At 48.2% G+C, this 19,662-nt stretch overlaps 1 protein-coding gene across 1 annotated transcript; it reads right to left on the bottom strand.

Annotated features, from left to right (window-relative positions):
• Positions 1-3,422: 3,422 nt before the first annotated feature.
• On the bottom strand, positions 3,423-5,242 carry LOC120885624 (elongin-C). Its single transcript, XM_040273190.2, has one exon. It carries the CDS (start codon positions 3,898-3,900, stop codon positions 3,562-3,564), a length of 339 nt encoding a protein of 112 aa, XP_040129124.2. The 5' UTR covers positions 3,901-5,242; the 3' UTR covers positions 3,423-3,561.
• Between the last annotated feature and the right edge of the window lie 14,420 nt (positions 5,243-19,662).

The following is a 19,662-nucleotide window of genomic DNA, read 5'->3' as shown; positions in this document are numbered from 1 at the left end:
TCCCTCGACGTCAGTGACCACAGACACTTGCAAGCTGATTCCTAGACACTGTGAAGAAGCATATTAGGAAGCTCTGGATGGCAAGGGACAGAGGACTCCACAGGACTGGTTAAACTCGGGAGACGATCTCACGAGGACTCCTGCTCGGGCTCTGTGAATTGCAGGTTTCCCAGCACGCAAGGACCCGGCGGCCATCCTCTGGCCCTTTGCCATCTGCACTGAGCCGTCTCCTGTCCTGTTTCACCTTGGGGACCCATTCAAGCAGCCGGAAAGGGACCTTGCTTCCCTTATCTCTTATTTTGGTCATTCAAACCCCTCCTAGGGACCCTTCAGCCTCTTATTGGCCAGAATTTTATCACGTTTTTGCCTAAACCAATCTCTAGCTCGGAAAAGTGATGATTGGCCTAGACCATCATGCATTGCAAACCTAAAATAATGATATCCTTGAAATTAATTGCCTGGCATTTTAAATTGAAATTTGGGTCCCCCTGTAGATCTGAACATACCGCACCCTAACTACCTAAGTGTGCTCACTGTGACCCTGGACAGATGTCTTACTATCTAGCTGGCCAGGACGAGCATCCACTATCTAGTTGACTAAGTAACTGGAGAAGCCCTGGCATGGACCAACCCCACCCACCCCAAAGCCCCTGGCCACATGCAACCAAAGGAGAGCTGGATGAATTAGGTCCCATGAGGAAGGAAGTCATAGGGACAGTGGTCAGCAGCCGGGCAGTAAGAGTGGGCAGCAAGTGAGGAGGAGGCAGCCAGAGGGGGGAGATTCTCGCGTGAACAGAGGTGGAAGCATTCTGAACTGGGCTCTGCAGCACCCAAGGCAACTGCAGGTGCCAGCCAGTTGTCCGTGGGTCCTATGTGGGGGACATGCACGTGTTTCCAGCCAAAGGCGTGCAGCCAACACGGAGGCTGTGGATTATAGGCACAGAAATGCGCGGCTGACTTAATTGAAAGGCTAGAAGCTGCACGGGCAGGGTTGTGCTTCTGATGAAGAGCTAAGCTCGTCATAGCCAACAACACGGTGTATCTATTGATTTCTATGACGTGCTTGATGATGCTGCTGAAACCCTCTCTGGCTTTTAACGCAGTGTGACTCAGGAGACAGACCTGTTGAGGGCTGTCATCACCAAGATGCCTCCTGTCATTGTCCCGTCTTCCTAACCTGATGCAAGAAAACTCATATTTAGTGAGGAAGGAAATTACTTGGGGTATGTATCATTCAAATCCTTAAGGATTATTGGCTAATTAAGAACACAGTAATGTAAATTTGCCTGGTATTAGGTTTTCAAGAACAGTAAAATAACATAATTAAGTCATGAACAAAGCAGATCACTCGGGATACTCTTCACTGCAAAGGTACAGGATGCTGAATGTACAGAATGCTGATAATATGGGGTGCAGAAGGTAGAGCATTCTGCAGGTATGGGGTGCTGGGGTGTAGGCAGCTGGAGTCTGCGTCAGCCTGGTAGCTGAGGAAAAGGGCCTACTCTGCAAGAGCCAAAGATTGCTTTATAAAAACAAGAGAGAAACTGTGTCCACTTCACTTAAATCTCTTCCTATTTCTTATGAGAAGATTTTCATTGAAAAAAAAAATCCATTAGGTAATTAAATAAGTTTTTTTAAAAAAAAAATATTAATTACATTAAAATAAACAAGTAAAAAATGATAACAAACTTTCTAGAAATGGAAGTCCTAATAAAATCATAAAATAATTTTTAAATGGCATTTCCTAATTTTTTTTAACCTTTTAGTCTATCAGCCTTTATTAAGATGCAAGTACCATTTGCTGCAAGATACACAGGTTTTATCTGGTCTTCATTCTAGTTTTATTTTAATGTCCTAAACTTAAGATTACTTCTGGATCCAACACAAAGTAACCTACAAAAACTGATCCAACTTTACTTCCAGCTCTCACCTTTAGAAACCATCATATAGGTTTCTAATGGCTATTATTGATTACTAAGTAGCAGCCTCCCACTCCCCATCTTACTGGGGATCAAACCTAGTGCCTCAAAGCACTCTATCACTGAGCTACATCCCAGCCCCAGAAGATCTTCTAAAGCATGTACCAGTATGTTTTTTTTAAATTTTTTTAAAAAAATTAGTTATACATGTGCACAATATCTTTATTTTGTTTATTTATTTTTATTCAGTGCTGAGGATCGAACCCAGTGCCTCACATATGTGAGGCAAGTGCTCTGTCACTGAACCATAACCCCAGCCCATGTACCTGAATGTTTAAATTACTAAAAATATGTGTTATATTAACTGTTTTTAATAAGCTGTAAATGATAATGTTTAGGTTTTCTAAAAGGAAAAATTATTTTATGTTTTTGCAGTTTTCCAGAAAAACTGGTCTAAATTAAGCTAGTCTTAACAATAAGGTGAAGACTTAAGTTTATAGACCTCAAAATCACAGCTTTACTGTATTAAAACAGACAACACTAAACCCAGCTTCAGTGATTCTTCTCCCAAGCATACGCAAAGATGCTCTGTCAGTTTCTCATGCTCTTTGTTTGCTTAAATTTGAATGACCTCCTCATAAGTCTGACTTCATAAAACCCACTCATTAAGGAACCATATTTATAGGAATATACTTCAATTAATAGAAGATAATTCATGTACTATATCTAAGTGCATTATAAGATTTTTTCACTACATTGCTCAACATTTTTCATACTTTATAACATTTGATGGAGGAAGACAGGTATTGTTCAAAAAAATCTATCTTTAAGATCTAGATAAAACTTATAATGAGTGTTTTAAAGCAAAAAGAAGTATATTCATGAGGGACTATGAAGAATGAGATTTTGATTGTAAAGGAAGTTTGAAAGTACAGTACTTTGGATTGCCCCAAATGCACCAGGAACAGGATCTAAGTCTTCGTGAAGTTCACTTGTTGACCATGGGTCAGAGTTCAAGCAGTTACTATTTTAAAGTTGTACCTAGTGATCTTCCAAATTGTTTTTAAATAAAGTTCTTAAAGTGTAGCAATAAATAAAACACAAGAGACACTCAAATAATACTGTGGTTTATCAAAAAAAGACATAAGAAATTTCAATTCTCATTCTTTGAATTATAAAAATCAACTTTTGGCTAAGTTATAAATCTGTTTATGATGTAATTATTTGTATAACTCTAGTAATGCTAGCAGTGGCTATAGATCAGAATAAGCTTTTTAAAAAACACACAAAAAATTATATAGCCCCATTATTTACCTGTAGAACATGTTTGTTTATGCCTGTATTTTAGCATTTATTGAATTATCATTGTTCTAATTTGAAAAGTCACATCCATAGGATAAGTAAAACCAACTACAAGTTGGCATAATTGTTTATTTCTCAGTTTGTGAAAATGTCCTTAATTTGTTGATGTAGTAAACAAATTTCAACTTTGCTATGCAAAAGAACAGAAGAAAATCTGCTTTGCAATTAAATGTGTAGTTCAATTTCATACAGGCAACATGCTATATGTGAAAAAAATTACTAACTGAATTACAAGTATTAAATGCTGAAAAAATTAACGGTTTATTATAATTAATTTTATTTAACAATCTAGGAAGTTCAAAGCCTTCAACAGTTCCAGTGCAGTTTCAGGTGCAATTGGGAACTCGGGAATCCCGGTGGAGCTGTTAGTGTAGCGAACCTTGTAGGTAAAATACATGCATACTTTTGATAGCACATGTGAAGGGATCTCTCTAAAACGGACCTCATTAGTTTCATTTTCAGCAAACTGACCTGGGCCTCTCGCCATGGTTTTTATTGTTCCTGAGGTTAGTGCGTGTTCTCTTTTTACAATACATTCATGACCATCAGAAGACATCGACTTGACATACACGGCATCAGGGCCTTCACGGCCACCAAGGGTTTTTTCGTCTCCATCCATTATGTTCTTATAAACCCTACAGTGGCTCCACGTGGACGTTAGCAGTTTCTCGTCAGCCCCACAGCCATCACAGCCACGTCCGGCTTTTCCTAATTCTGACTTCCCTTTGGCTTGGGTTTGTCTGCATGAAATTACACATAAACATGTGAAGTTTCAGCTGAGACTGTCCACTCCAAACAGCCCAGTTACCCTCAATTCTGAGCAAAGACTTGGACTTTTATTGCCCATTGCTCACGAATGTTATCCTTGTACTCAAAATCCTGAAGTCAGTTGCAAAAACCCCAGCAAATTCTGAAGGATATAGAAGAGGCTTATAATCAACTCAAAATTTTTCTGTTCCATCAAGATCATCTGTGGAACAGGAAGCTAAATCTGGCATGGCCAAGAGTGGCTGGCCCATCCCTGGAGAGGTCAGAATGGGAGGCTGGCAGTCAACTTCCTACTATCTGACAGGCGAGATTCCTTTGGTGGCCACCTCTCCAGAGCTCCCAGCCAGGAGTCCAAAACCCAGATCCATTCTTCACTCTGCTCAGTGCTGTGGAGGAGAGAGGATGTCAGGACTGGAGCAACAGATGCACCGAGGGAATCAACTGGGTGGAGGTGGAGGCCAGGAGCAAAGGTACTAGAGGAGGAAGTGTGAGATTAGGAGAAGGGAGGGCACTTGGCACCCGGGAAGACACAGTTGTGGAGGGTGGAGTTGGTGATGGAGGAAGCAAGGCCGAGGCTCAGCTACAGGTGCCTGACGCAGCTGCTTTGGCCTCTTGGGCAAAGGTCAGCAAAGGCATCTCGCGGCCATACAGAAAGACTCAAGATCCGTTTTCATTGAGACATTGGCCACCATCACTTGGACAAGGTGACCCTTCCCAGGGGGAAGGTGGCTAAAATAGTTCAATGCTGAGAGGGAGACAGAATGTGAAGTGCATCTGGTGCTGACCCAATTTCTTTCTGCTTACAAGCCAAGGTGAGGACCAGAAAACGGCAAGTCCTAAGCTTCTGTGCACGCCAGCAGAGCACTCCCTGTGTGCTGAGGTCCCGGTTCACAACCACTGTCCCCTCGAGTAAGTCCAGTACCGCAGGGCCCTCCTGAGACTACAAAATGGCTACCAGGTGCTACCCTGGACCCCACACCTGTTTTCCTCCCAAGTCAGACGCCATCACTGGGCCCTGGATTGCTTCTCCTCTCTCTGAATGTGCCCCGTCCATAGCCCATAATCAGGCTCCTGCAGGCGGAGTTCTGCCCAGTCACTTGATAACACGCCTTCAAAGAAGTGATGAGTCGCATCACAAGCTGTCCCCTATCCACCGGCAATTTGTTTTTCTTGGGTACCAATGACCGTGTCCTTCTTTGTTAGGCCATGCTAAGGGTCAAATTAGGAATCTCAAAACAAAACTCGGCAGGAGAAGCTCTCCAGGAGTGAACCCTAACAACTCCCAAATAAACAATGTCATGAAACATGGCAAACAGGTTTCACTAGAGTCCAGAGTGAATCTCCCCTCACTGACTTCATGCCCTCAGATACACGCTGCAGAGCAGAATGGCGCTAACCCAACACTGTACGGTTCTAAGCATTCAGACTGAGCATCTGTTTGTTGGATCTTTTCGAGCATAAGTTTTTCCTTAAAGGATATTTGCCACTCTGAAAAGTGGGTCACTTTGTTCTTGTGACATGGAGTGGTCAGAAGAACCAAAGCCAGGGGTCATTAGGGTGACAAAATGTCCATACATCCACATCAGTTAAAAGGGGGAAATGACCAAGATCTTCCTTGTGCCACCTCCATGGACGCCTGACATTGGTGACAAAACTCAGGCCATAGGTCTCTCCCTCCATGAGGGGAGTCACCACGCCACCTGTGCTAAGGTGGTGTCCGAAAGAGTTATTGACGTATAAGCATATCCCCTCACCCACTAGTGATTTCCGCAAATATACCCACCGATGGTCTTTTTATGTGCTTTCCAGAAATTACGGGGAGGCCCAGGGGGCCATTTGGAGGTTCTGTGCTTAGGGGTTTGAGAGGAAATGTTAATGAGACTCACAGCCATGTTTATTCCAGGACTTATCTACTTGGAGGGGAGGGTTCCGGTTGCCTGAGCCTTGCGAACGGCCGCGGAGAGGAGAAGGGAGAGAGGAGCGGGAGGCAGCGGAGGGCACCTCCCGGCCTCTGCTAAGCCGCCTCCAGGAGCACCGTTTACAGCCTCTTCTGCAGGGACTGCCTCCGTCTGCCCTCGTATTGTCAGGTTGACAAGAGGAGAAAAAAATTAACCAAAAGCCAAATCAAATAAATGTGCAACTCATAAATTCTGCAGCTAAAAATGTACCCCTGAGGGACAGCATCAGTGCACCATGGAAGGCTGCCCCTCTCCTGCCCTCGTAAAGACGAGGAGAAGGGAAGCGTCTCCGCTCCCGAGGCCCCAGCCAGGGGACCGCGCCAAGCGCCGGCTTCCTCCTGGTCTTGTTAAGGAATTTATTCTGTCGCTGGTGGCCTGAAGCTGCTCTCCTCCAAGGTGAGGTCAGTGTCTCCAGCCCTGCACCGCTGAGCCATTCCAGCCTGGACCAGCCTGCGGCTGGCTGACCGCTCCTCCTGTCCCCAGCCTGGGGCCGTGGGGGGTGCTCCTGCAGGGATGCTGAGTGCCCCACAGAGCTGAGGAAGAACAAGTGGAGCGCCATCGGGTGTGGCCAAGGACGCCCACCGAGCTCTCCAAGCCCAAGCAGGGCTCCCACCCAGGCCAGGAACTTCACTTCTCCCCTTCTGAACGGGGTCCTGGGCATTTCTAGTGAACCCTACAATCTCTCCAAGATTTCAACCAGAACAAGGATAAATCAGCCTTCAGCAGAAGCTGGCCTGTGGCCTGCCTCTGACGGAACCTGCCAGCAGCAGCAGGAGCTTCCAGGTGAAAATGTTGATCAAGCCATGGAAAGCGGCCCTCCCAAGGCAGGCAGAGCTTTAGATCTACGTGGGACATTCTTGTTTGTGTGTGGGAACATTAACCAGTGCAGCCAGGAGCCCTGACAGAGAGTGTGTCTAGGAAGACTTGGAAATAACAGGGTGCCTCATGCACCCCAGTTGTCAGGGGAAATTAGATTCTTAATCAGCAAAACTCACAAAACGTCATCCGCAGAGCTCCATCTTGTGGCAAACGGTGCTGCTCTCTGTACCCCCTCTCCCCAAAAGGGGTGAGGGGCATGGAGACCAAGGCTATCTATCCAGTGCATGCTTTGCATCTTGGGAGTTTTTTACCTGAAAGAAGAGAGAAAGTTGTCAAAGCAATTAAAAAACAAGAGGTAGACAATTTGCTTAATCCGCTTCTAGATGATGCATGCAAACTCAAACTTGATTAATAGATCAGAAAAAGTGCAATATGTGTATATTTGCCAAAGCCTCCTCCATAAAGGGAGACTGGTGGAGAAAACACAACTTCTTAGTAACCTATAGAAGCAGCCACGGTCAGATAGCAGATCTTCACACGGACTTCCAAGACATATTGGGTGCTTTTGCTGTCAATTATTGCTTGCAATGTTATTTCATATGAGGCATTTGTCAATTAACCTCAGTTAAAAAAATGACACAGATAAGTAAATTTGTAAATTCTACTAACTGAAAAGAGAGAGCTTGTGCAGCATCTTTTATTCCAACTCATGTACATAAAATCACTTTCCACCAGCAAAGTATTGAACTCACAACTACCTTATTTTTAAAACAGGAATTCAAGAGTACAGCCAAAGCATCATCTGTATGCCCAACCGAGATTTCTGAATTTCACAACAGCACTTTCACAGGGCGAGTGGCGTTGCTGCTGTAATGATTTAGGTTAGATTGCCGATTCTAATAAAACTAATTCCTGAATGATGCAATAAGGAAACTGAGAAGCTGGTAACAGGTTTGAGAAACAGACTGTGTCTTTATGTTATTAAAATAAGAACAAATAAGTCATTGTCACAACTGTTTCTTCAGTTAGTAATTACTCACTATCAACACTCTGTTAAATCAGGATTTTCTCCTTCTGCACGGGTGATAAAAGAATTGATTGGCTGTCGCTCCCAGGTGCTGAGTGACATCTGTCCTTTTGCTGTTGAGTTTCCGCAACTGGAGGCATTTTGACCAAAATCTACTGAGTCTTTTTGGCTTCGCCCCTAGGATCCTTAGCCTGCTTTCTAGAAAACATAAGCATGCTTGTGCACGGGAATTGTCCCTTCCAGAAAGACACCTCAGAACTGCTGTACCCTTATTTCATGTTACAAAAGAGCAGGCTGATAACTCAACAGCAGGGAAAGGTAAAAACCTGCAATGACATAGCCACTTCCCGTGTGGCAGCACAGAACTTGTGTCACGAGGCCTTGCATCATGAGAATCAACCACAACACTCTCAACACTCTCTGTGCCTACCTCCGATGGTCAATTTGGCTTCTCTGTGGTGAAACACTGATTTTTTTATTGCAAGCATTGGTACCACCTTTTTTTCCATCCATCACTGAGGGTGGGAATTGGTGCCACTCGACCCTTGGTAGGTATGAAGCAAAATTCAACCAAAAATGAAAAACCGTATGCTCTCACGGAAAGCCTACTGCGGCACAGAACACAGAGAGAGCAGAAGGCAGCAGACACATTGGAGGACCAGGGGAAGCCTCCCAAGTAGCTCCACGGAGCAGAAGGAAGCCCAGCGCAGTGGGGAGGGAGAGCCTACGGTGCTGGTCCAGAAAGATCTGTGTGACGGCGGGAGGATGCTCCTCAAGTCGGCGGGGACGGTTCCTGCAGCTGGGAGAGGACAGGCTTTCCCAGGAAATGAAAAGGAAGTGTCCAGAAAGGCTGAGAAAACACCAGCTTCTTGGAAAGAGGAACTGCAAAAGTTACTTCTGTCCCTGCGAAGAAGGCAGGAAAAGGGCTGCCAGGCAGTGGGACCTGCAGAGGGAGGGACCACAGTGGGCAGGACCCAGCTCAGCAACTGCCCTGGACCTGGCCCCCATAAGAGGACAAAGCCAGAAAAGAGCATTCACTGGACATGCCCCTGAAGCCCGGGGGGACAGCAGATGCGATTTGTGATGAAGCTGTTGTCTAGCTGCAGGTGACCATCCGTTCAGGGCAGGCTGGGGAGAATCTCACTGTGCATCCAGAAGGAGGCTCACAGAAGTACCATCACGCCCCTGCTCCAGAGCTTCCCCAGATTCACAGAGGCTCCTTGCACCCTCACGACAGCCTCGTGGGCTGAGCTGTAAGAACCGGGACAGCAGAGGGTCAGCATGGGCAAGTGACTCACCTGGCACCAGCACTAATGTGGGTCAGTGTCTGCAGCTAAACCCGTCTTTTGACTCAGTGCCACCCAGCCGGTGCCAACGGTCCTGTTGGAACACCAGAGGAAAGGAGGGGCACCCTGCTGGGGCAAAAGCAAGAAGCCAGGACTACCAAATCTACTCGTAAAAGTGCAGGATCCTGCCAAGCACAGCGCTACTGCCTGCGATTCTGGCAACCGGGGAGGCTGAGGCAGGAGGATCACAAGATTGACGCCAGCCTCAGCAACTTAGTGAGACCCTCAGCAATTTAGTGAGAGCCTGTCTCAAAATAAAATGGACTGGGAACATAGCTCAGTGGATAAAGCATCCCTGGTGTTCCTTGATACCAAAAAAAAAAAAAAAAAAAGGGGGCGGGGGGTGATAAGCACCAAGTGATTTTTAGTATAAGTCTACCCCGTGCATTAGGGAGGATACACTTATGCCAAAGGTACTCATTATTTGTCTGAAAGTCAAGTTTAACGAGGTATGTGCCATGTTGTCTGGCATCCCTGGTGAAGTTAAATGCTGATCCTCCCTTCTTCCTTCCAACCCAGGGGAGGAAGCCCTGGAGCAGGGGAAAACCTCCCATGACAGGCCCGTCCCCGAGGCAGGCTCTGCAGGGCACTCAGTCCTCTGCCATTATCTCACCCCATCCTTCCTACAGAGCTAGGGCACGGGCTTCATTGTCCCACATCACAAACAAAGGAAACTGTAACTGAGTGAGAAGTGACTTAGGAGAGCTGGTGACAGAGCCAGGACAAGAGCCCCACGTCTGCGTCCCAGTCTCTTGGTCTGAACGGAGAAGCCGTGCCCTGACTGATCTCCACCCAAGGAACTGAGCACACAGAATTCCTCTTCAAAGCCCAGCTGCAATTTCATTTCACATTTTGAATCCAACAGCATGAAAACACAAGCTGTCCAGGTGAGGTGGGCATCTTAGTCTTCAGTCTTGGTGGACGCTCAGTCTTCAAAGCAGCCCTATGGCAAAGGGAGCAGGCAGACTGTGGGGTCCGGGGCCCCTCCGAAGGCCCAAAACCTTATAAGAGAAAAGATCTGAAAAGAAATTTTAGAACAAGGGAGGCGGATTATTCTCATTTCCATATTGCAGATCTATTAATTGAGCCTGTAATCTTTGTCCAGGTGCATAAATGGATCGAATACTCCTGCCGTCAAAGCTGCATTTCCTTAAAAGGCAAAGATAATGTGGGCTGGGTATTCTTTTCCTACACATAATTCATTTAAGTCAGAAATGTTCTCAAATGGCTTCTTTTTTTTACTGCTCTCCAAGTTTACGTGCACCATGATCCAAGAAGATATAAATTACCACTGGGAAAAGGGGGCAGGCTGCTCCCTCCCAGGGCACAAACACCAGGATTTCATTTTCCTGATACTTTTATTTTGCTGCTAATAAAATTGGGTGGTTAAACCTCCATGGTGGAGTATGAATATAACACCAGAGTTAAGCTTTAACACCAGCAAAAACTCTATTAAAATGTTGCCCCAGAGACTGTGAATTTGAATTCTGGCACTGCGGGTCCGGTTGGGCCTGAAAACTAAGGAGAGGAAGTCCCTAAGTCTTGCTGAGCAGGCCACACACAAGGATTTTTTTTTTCCTTTAGACTAATTTCCTTATGGAGACAAAAAAAAAAAAAAGAGGAAAAAAGGCCTCAAAATTCTAGCCTACTCCTGAGAAGCAATGAGCTGTGAAGAAGCAGAGCCCAAGCCCTGCTGCCCGTGTGCCTGCCCGGCAGAGGGAGGCCTGCAGGGCCGGCCGGAAAGGGAACACTCCAGGTCTACCTTCAGATGCGCCTGCTCCACAGAGCCGCTTTCAGAGGGTGGGAGTGGCGCAGGCTGGGGAAACAAACAGCATTCACCGTCACAAGGAGCGGGTGGAGCGTCTGGGTTCTAGAAACTTCTCCATCTTGGGCACATTGGCCACTGACCACCAGCCAGTCTCCTCATCCATGAGATGCAAATCACAGTTCAAGGTGATTGGGAAGGTCATAATTTCAAAAATACAAATCCAAAAAAGTTTTTCAGGCATCTTGATATGTCGGCAAGGGGGTCATTTATGAACACCAGAACACTTGTATTCTGTGTTCGTAGAACGAGTTTCCTCCTCCTCCTCCTCCTCCTCCTCCTCCTCCTCCTCCTCCTCCTCCTCCTCCTCCTTTGTACTTATTCTTAATGCTAGAAATTCCCTTTAAAATTGGGCTGGGAATAAAAAGTCAGTTATGTATTTTAATCAGTAATAATGGTTTAAAATTTTATTTGGAAACATAACACTTGTCATATCAACAAAATGCAAGAATTCCAAGAACCAGCATGAAAAAAAATTCTTTTGAATTAACTCAGTTTGCATTTTATATTGTATAACTGGTAGAATAAAAATCAGTAAAATTTAGTATAACTAGTAAAAAAAAAAACTTAAATGCAACAAAGGACTTGAAAACTCTTGGGTTACTAAGAGTAAGAACAAATTAGAAGGCAGGTGACCACTGACAGCCCTGTTATCAAACTTCTAGATGGAGACGGTGCTGACAATATCCATGTTCCAGCAGACTTGCAGAACGACTGTTCAACATACATTTTACTAACACAATCGATGAATTTAGCAAAGATGTGTTTAAGAAGAGAGTATTTGAGGATTAGGAGCAGGTTTTAGAAATGAAATGGAGGATAAGCTAACAAATCTATCAGAAATAAGATCAACAACTTAAAATTTAAACCAATCTTGAGCATATATTTGAACTTGGATATGCAGAAATGGTGCACAAGTCCCTAAGGTTCAATGATGCACTCAGAGGATCAAGAGCCCTATAGACAGTTAAATTACTCAGAAAGCCAGGGAATTTATCAAACATGAATTTCAAAGTGGATTCTGGCCTCCAGGAAAAATGGAAGTGCCCATTAATGTACATACAAAATAAATGTTGTCTGCAAGCTCTTTCTACTATTTATTTTTTGACCACAAATTGGCTGAGGGTTTTTAATTTACATAAGGTCGGACAAAGAGTCCTTTCCCTTTGACAGAAGTGTTCTGGGTCCAAGTTATGCACAACTATTTACAAATACTAAAATATTGCTGGCCTAACAGGCACAACACAAAGAAATAATTTGCACCACTTCGCATCTCTTGGTGCATTATTTAAAACCAACCCCAATTTGAGAATGTTAACATTAAATAGGTTTCACACATGGAGGAAATTCGTACAAAGCCATCATACATTATGAATGAAAATTATAACAGTTCTGCTGAAATTTGTTAAAGCAGATGCACTGAAGTAGAATGAACACCAAGTCTGCAAGGGTCCTTAGAAACATATTTAGCTCATAACCTCAATATTTATTTTATTGATCAAAAGAAATGTTAACTTCATCTACTGTTGACAGATAATTTGTCAAAAAATGTTTTAAATAACAATACTTCATAGCCAAGGTGGCTCAGGAAATTAGTCAGTGGCCTTTGGGCCACAGGCCTTGAGCCTGGGCTGCCCCCAAGGAAGGGGTTTGGGGACTGGGCCCACACCTGGGAAGGAAGGCAAGATGGCAGCCAGGCTGGGCTGAGATGCAAGTGGGCGCCCAGGGGCTCCCTTCACATGGCGACTCCAATGCCACACTGCTTCTTGACCATGAAGAGTTGACATCCAAAAGAATAAGGACTCCTCTTTCTGAGGTGGTCCCTTGGGTGCATCAGGCCAGAGTGGGGAAGTGCACCTCGGGGAGGTCGGGGGGACTTGGCCACCACACACTTGGTGTCCTATCAGAGAACACCCCTCTGACTGCTTGCTCTCCTCCACTCAAATCTCCCAACTCCTGGCTCTCTGACTTCCTGCTTTCCATAACCTGAGGCCTCCTATCTTACACATGGTTTTCCCTCTATCCCTGCAGCCGCTACCCCGCGCCTGCCTGGACAGCAAAGCCACAACCGCAGGGTCCTGACCCTCCAGCCCGCATCCTTCCTATAAACGGGCCCCAGATTCACATTGCCTGCTTCTCCTGGTGACATGAGGGCTCTCCACAGGGCCTTAGGAGACTGTGCTCAGAGGACTGAGGAGGTCACCCAGGGCCCTCCCAGCTCCCTGTGGAACAGGCAATTGGTCACCATGCTCTCAGTGTTCCTTCTGTCCCAAGAACCGTGGAAATTATGTTGTTCCACGCTCACTCTGCCTCCCCCAGCACAGGAATGTACCAAGGCCCTTTGCGAAGATGGGAAACAAGAACCACTTACATCATCAAGCAACGCAAGGAAACCATGCTGGGGGTGCCGCGGGAGGACCGCTTGCCTGGACAGTGCCGCTGACCACCGCTGCTGGCTCAGACTCAGCTGCTGCTGCAGGGCAGCGCTAGGACATCCACTTTCTGTCACCTCAAGAGTTCAAAATGAGTCCCTCTGTGGGATATGTGGCCCCAGTGGCCCTGTGGACACACAGGGACAAGCATGTCTGGCCCTCGATGCTCAAGAGTGTTCTGCTCACAAGTGCTCCCAAGGCCAACCCAAGGTGAGTGGTACACATCTGTCCTCTGGAGTGTGCTGCCCCAGTGGAGACTTGGCTTCACCCTCCAGCTCCAGCCCCCACCCAGGCCCCAGCATACTGTGCACAGTGCCCTGTCCTTGGCAGGTCCTCATGCGGGGGCCCTCTGTTCCTCCAGGAATGTGTGGGGGAGGAGTGGCCTTCTTGGGGAGCGGGATCCTGGAAGGCGGCCCTTCTCCCACCCTCCACTCACTAGGTGCTCAGAACAACCTGTGGACGATCTTGTACACTTCTCCCAGATGGACCTGCCTCCTCCTGGCTCCTTGCTGGCCAAGTGCTCCACCTGGACCAGCAAAGGCCAGCAAGTTACACATGTCCGTGGTCCAGAGCCAGCTCTTGGACATTTCCTGCTAACATGCGCTGTTAGTCAGCTAGGGCTTCCACAGCAAACACCAGAGGCAGACCTAGACCACAGCAACCATGCCTCCATTCTGGCAGGAGCTGGGCGTCCAGGTGTGGGCCCGGCTGGATGTCTGAGGTCTCTCCTGGCTTGGAGGCCGCCGATCTGTGTGTCCACACATGTTCATCCCCTTTCTTAAGAACCAGACTGGACTAGGATGCACCTGATTTTACCCTGATCGCCTCTCTAGTGGCCCCACTTCCACACACAGCCACATCCTGAGGGGGAGGGGCTGAGGACCTCAGCATATTGACCCTGGGGCCAGATTCAGCCATTCCACACAAGAACCTGGCTTCCTGCTCCCAGGAGGGCGTTGCTCTCCAGCCCATTTACATTATGGGAAGTTCACCCCCAGCTGGCTTCTCACCTGGAGACAGATCTGCCCACAGAGGACAAGTGGTAATGCCTCAGCAGAGGACCCGGGGGTCCCACCGAGCACACACGGCAACCCAGGGGGCTTGTTCCCTGCACAAAGCCCTCTCACAAGCGCCCAAGTCTTTGATCCTCCAACTTGCTCTGCATGGGAGGCTGGGGAGGTATTAATCAATGAATGCAGATTAATTTATGAGATGAGGAGAGGCAGAGCAAGCTGCCCAAGGTCACACAGCTAATTACAGCCCACGCCTTGCGACGAGGCGAGGCGCTCCTGCAGTACCCCTTGCTGTCCCCTGTGCAATAAGAGATGCCTGGGACACGATTCACGGCGGCTCCCTTGGCCTGCAACACGTTCATCATCTTGCCTGAGTCACGACCCGGCCTCCCCACAAGATCGTATCACAATGAAAACACCTCGCACAGGTGGTGAACTTGATTTATTAAATTTTCTCAGCTTCATGTATGCGGAAGTTCCTCCGCACAGGAAAAATCTCCTAGATATTGAAAACATATGTACATGGGACAAAGCAGGGGGGGGCACTTATTATAATCTATCGCACATGATAGATGCTTTTTTAACAAAGTCAGTATGAACTTTCCACATTAATCAAAAGTGGATGCCGTGTGATTCTGTATAATTAACCAGGAAGTCACATCATGAGCGATGAATATCAGATGGCAGAGTAAAGCCAAAGAACGTCGACCTGCGTGCTGGTGAGCAAGCTGGGGTCCTGGTGGCCCACAATGCAATTATTACTCAGTTAATCGAAGGGTCAAGTTTCCCAAACACGAGTAATTAGACTGCAGTGGCCTGCTCGGCGGGCGGAGGCTTGACAAGTGCCCAAAGTATCCCCTTTGGGCGTCCTGGACTTCTGGCTCAGAACCCAGGCCTTTGCATTGCTGTCGTCCTTGCAGAGACAAGACCGGAGGAGAGAACAGTGCTGCGTGCGGGAGCCGGCACCTGAGGAGTTTCTCGGAGGCAGGCACCTGACGCAGCTTGACTCGGCTGATGAGGGCATCTCTGCCACATTGGCACTGAGTGGCTGGCAGCTGTGTGGGTCACCACATGCAGGAGACTTGGAGACTGTGAGACGAAACATACCCTCGCAAGTCGGAATATCCACGTCCTCTGTGCCTTTTGCTTAGTCCTCATTGGACTCCAGCAGGTTAGAACTGCCATCAGCTGCAGCAATCTCACTCCTCACCTGGTGATTAAGACCCTCCACAAACTCTCGGGAGATGCCTCCAAAGCACCTGCATCTCCCAGGGTTTGGGCTCGCCCTGGGGAGGACTTCCCAGTCCACAGCCTTCCTCCTGCTCCCTTGCTACCTGCACCCTTATCCATTCCTCAGAGCTGAGCTGAATGACCTCCTGGTTCAAGAGTCCTTTTGTTCAATCTTGACACCTGCCTCTCTGCGCCAGCGGCACTGGACAAATGACCGCTCCCTCCAGCTGTGCACCACAGGTGTGGGCCCGCCCTCCCTCTGCCTCTGGAGACTGGGTGCTGCTTACAGGCAAGCTGGTGTCCCTCCATCCTGCACCTGCACTCACCCAGTCCGACACCCCTAGGTGGGAGGCAGTGCCAGTGAACTGGAGGTGTGGGTGGGGACCGAGAGATCCCGTGCCACCCAGAACATGTGACGGCAGATGGAGCGGAGTAGCAACGGGATCACGGCAGGCAAGAGTCACGAGGAAAGGGAGAGGGGAGAGAGGCCAGTGGCAGAGGATGGGCTCCCCAAAGAGAAGCCAGAGAGAGAAGATGCCCCCTCATGAGTCAAAGGGGCGTGGGATCCTGGGAGGCCCAGAACCGGAAACGCACTGAGCTTCCCACAGTAAGAGCTGGCGATGGTGGCGCGACGCCCCCAGTGAAATGCTCCAGGTTCCCATCAGAACAGAGAGCAGCATGTGCTGTGCAGCGTGTGCTCTGCAGCATGGAAAACAGGTGGCCAGGTAAAGGTGCACACAGTGGGCTCAGCGGGTCAGGATCACGGTGATTTTTTACTTTACAATTTCTACTCTTCTGTGTGCTCCAATCTTTCTGGAATGAATACACAAGGTGGGAGTCGGGGAGGGGAGAGCAATGGTGATTTTGTCTTTAGCTCTGTCTCAGCAAGAGGGAGCACTGTGAAACCCAGGGGACTGGCTGCTTTCCATGCCAGAGCACACCGCAGGCAGGACAGGGGGAAGGCCAGGGCACCAGGACGTCCAGCAGCAGCGAGCTGAAACAGAGAGCCTTTCATAAGAGACAAAGAGGACACATGGCTAGACACTCCAGCCCCCACTCCTCCCCCCATTCCTGATCTCCAGCCCCAGGGTCCTCAGCCCAAAGCCTGGACCAAGTCAGGCGTCACTCAAGGAGTCGCCACCCACCTTCCCTGTCCACCTGGCTCAAGGTCACCACCTTGTTCCTACAAGGTGCAGCTACAATAGGAGCAGAGCCACGGGCAGTTCTGCACTCACACTCAGGTCTCCTCCTGAGAACTTAATGTCTCTGTCAAAATCCTGTTGGAAGCAGTGACCCAGAGGAAGGAGCTCCCCATCCCAGCGGCAATCCTCGGTGGCCAGGCTCCTTTAGTCGCCATTCCTGTGCAAGAGCCAGCTGTGGCTGTACCCTCCGCCCCCTCAGGACCTGGAAGAAGGTCTCACCCTGCAGGGGCACCTTTGCACCTCTGGATGGAGCAGCTACTTCTCAACACACTTGGAAGAGCCCTCGCGATCAGGAGAGACCAGGCTTTCCATGGGGCATGAGCCAGGGCCCCTCTCTGGCATCGCTGACCAGCATCAGATTTCAACCCCAACCACACCAGGATCAACGGCACCGAGGCACACGGTGTTTTCCATCTTGTTTGCATTCCCTCTCCTTGTCTTTCAGGGTAAACAGTTGATGTTGTTCTAAGAGGTCAGTTTTAGATGCCGGAGCACCACCAAAGTATTTAGTTTTAAAATGACACCCCTGTTTAAGACCCAGGAATTTTCAGAATGTATGATTTACTGTTGTGGCACTCCATAGGACTCATTTCCTGCCTCCAGGGGAACTCGTCAAAGTGTTAAATAAACATGACGTCTGCGTCTTGCTTTCTTTCCAAAAGTGCAAGCACTGCGCGACTCTAATGGTTAAATACTGCGCCTCACACAACTGAGCCACTGTGTCACACTTGCTTCTTTCCCGTGGCTTCATTTCATGTATTAATTATTTTGTGTTCAGACAAAGACTTTAATTAGGAGTCATAAAGGGTTTCTGAAGAGTGAATAAGTAGTTCCATCCGCATTAAACTGATAATAAACAGACATTTCTAGAACAAGAAGCTGCCCGTGTGCAAGCCTTAACTAAGCCTGAATCTATTAACCACTAACTAAACTCAGACTCATAAAATATTGTTTGGGGATGTTACATGACAGTAAAAATGATTCAGATCGCCTTTAGGTCCTTAAAGAGGAAATAAATTAATTGAAGTTTGGTGGATATTAAAGGTTGAAACTTGCTTCTGAATGTGAAAAATTCAACCAATATTATCCTAAGCTCCTAACGCTGATGATTAAAAATTGTTTGGTTGTTTGAAATGACAGTACGAAAGCAAAAAAATTGAAATATAATGGCTTTTTAAGGAGAAGCAGCAAATGTGTGTGCACTTGATTACATTGAATCTGGGGGAAAAAGGGAAGTAGAGAAAGTTAACTCTGCACGTTAAGCTACGGCTCCCTCTCCACTGTGGATGTGGGAGCTACATCACAGGGTCACCTCCTCCTCCAGGCTCTGGGAAGGCTGCCCTCAGCCCAGGCAGAAGGCCGGGGGCTTTCCCCTCCGGGTCCCGGGCCCGCCGCTTGCCCATGGCCAACCTTGTGTTCATTGAGCCCCAGCACTGACCGCTTTGCCAACCGCTAATCGAGAGTAGTCTGCTAGTGTCATAGATTCTCAGAACCAGAGAGATTCTTAAAGAGCATCCTGCCAAGGTGTCCCAGTCGGAGAACTGTGTGACCTTAACCCTGGCCTCCTGCTTAACCAGAATTCAACACGGGTCACCGGCTCCCTCCAGCCAGTGTACCACCGCTGCGCCATGTCCCCAAGTTCCTGTTCCCCCAGCCCCACTCCCTGGGGAGGCTGCACTGACTGTGGTGTGGGCCTTGGAGGGCCTCAACCCTGCCTTATTGACCTGTGCCTACCCAGCACAGCACGGAGCGGGCACCAAGTGGGCATTCACTCAAAACTTGTACAGGGAGGGCAAAATAAAAGGCACCAGTGTCCTCTAGCGTCTGGTGACAGTTTTGGCTGAATACAGCCAGAAAGAGGTCCCGACGTCCGAGTCTAGGTCACCTGGCCCTGGCTTTTCTCCTGAGGAACAGATCCTTCCTTGTGACCTTGTGTCTGCCTTGTGCCCCTGACACTTGGGCCAAAATTAATTGCGGCAAATAGGGTATTCCAAAGGGCAGTCTTTGGTAGGCTGGGCACTAGTGACCAATGGGCTAAGACTTCCTGGGCCTGAGCCTATGGCCACATGGGGCTCCAAGTTGGTGGGGACAGCCACCCGGTCTTCACCTCTCCCCAGAAGTGTGGATTCCCAGGGAGCCTGATAGGAGCATCACCCTTGCCAGTCAGGCACAGTGGCCTTGTGGTTGGATCATGCAATGCCGAGGCCATCGGCAGAGATGCGTTCCACAGGAGGAAGAGCTCTGAACACAATCTGACAAGCCTGGGTTCCAATCCCAGGTCAGCTACGTCCTGGTGTTGTTCCTGAGACAAGGAGTTTGACCAAGCCTCGTCCTGAATGAAAACAGGCTGGGCTGGCACCACAGCGAGGACGGGAAGAAACTGCTTTAGGAACAGCCCACCCCAAGCCGCACGGGACCCCTGTGGGCCTCCTCAGTCCTCATGGTGGGCCACCTGCTTGCAGCTAGAACACGAAGGGAGCCCCACTCCATGACTCTGAACCCATCCTGCAGAAGCAACCTCATAAACACACAGAGATAACCAACGTGGATGCTCAGGACAGCGATTTGGTTGAGGTGAAAAGGGCAGAAACAACCTGAGGGGACTGAAAAGAAAAAGTCACACAGCGATCACGAGGCCCACACGTGCTGGCCAGGAAGAGTCCTGAGTCCACGTGAGCAGAGGCCGGTGTGCAGAGCAGTGCACACTGAGATCCAATTGGATCAGAAAGGCAGAGGGGACAGACGGAGCAGATGATGAGGC

Source organism: Ictidomys tridecemlineatus, chromosome 1, assembly GCF_052094955.1.
Source record: "Ictidomys tridecemlineatus isolate mIctTri1 chromosome 1, mIctTri1.hap1, whole genome shotgun sequence".
Taxonomy (NCBI): Eukaryota; Metazoa; Chordata; class Mammalia; order Rodentia; family Sciuridae; genus Ictidomys; species Ictidomys tridecemlineatus.
The sequence above is the reverse complement of the archived record's forward strand: the minus strand, read 5'-3'. Positions and strand labels throughout refer to the sequence as shown.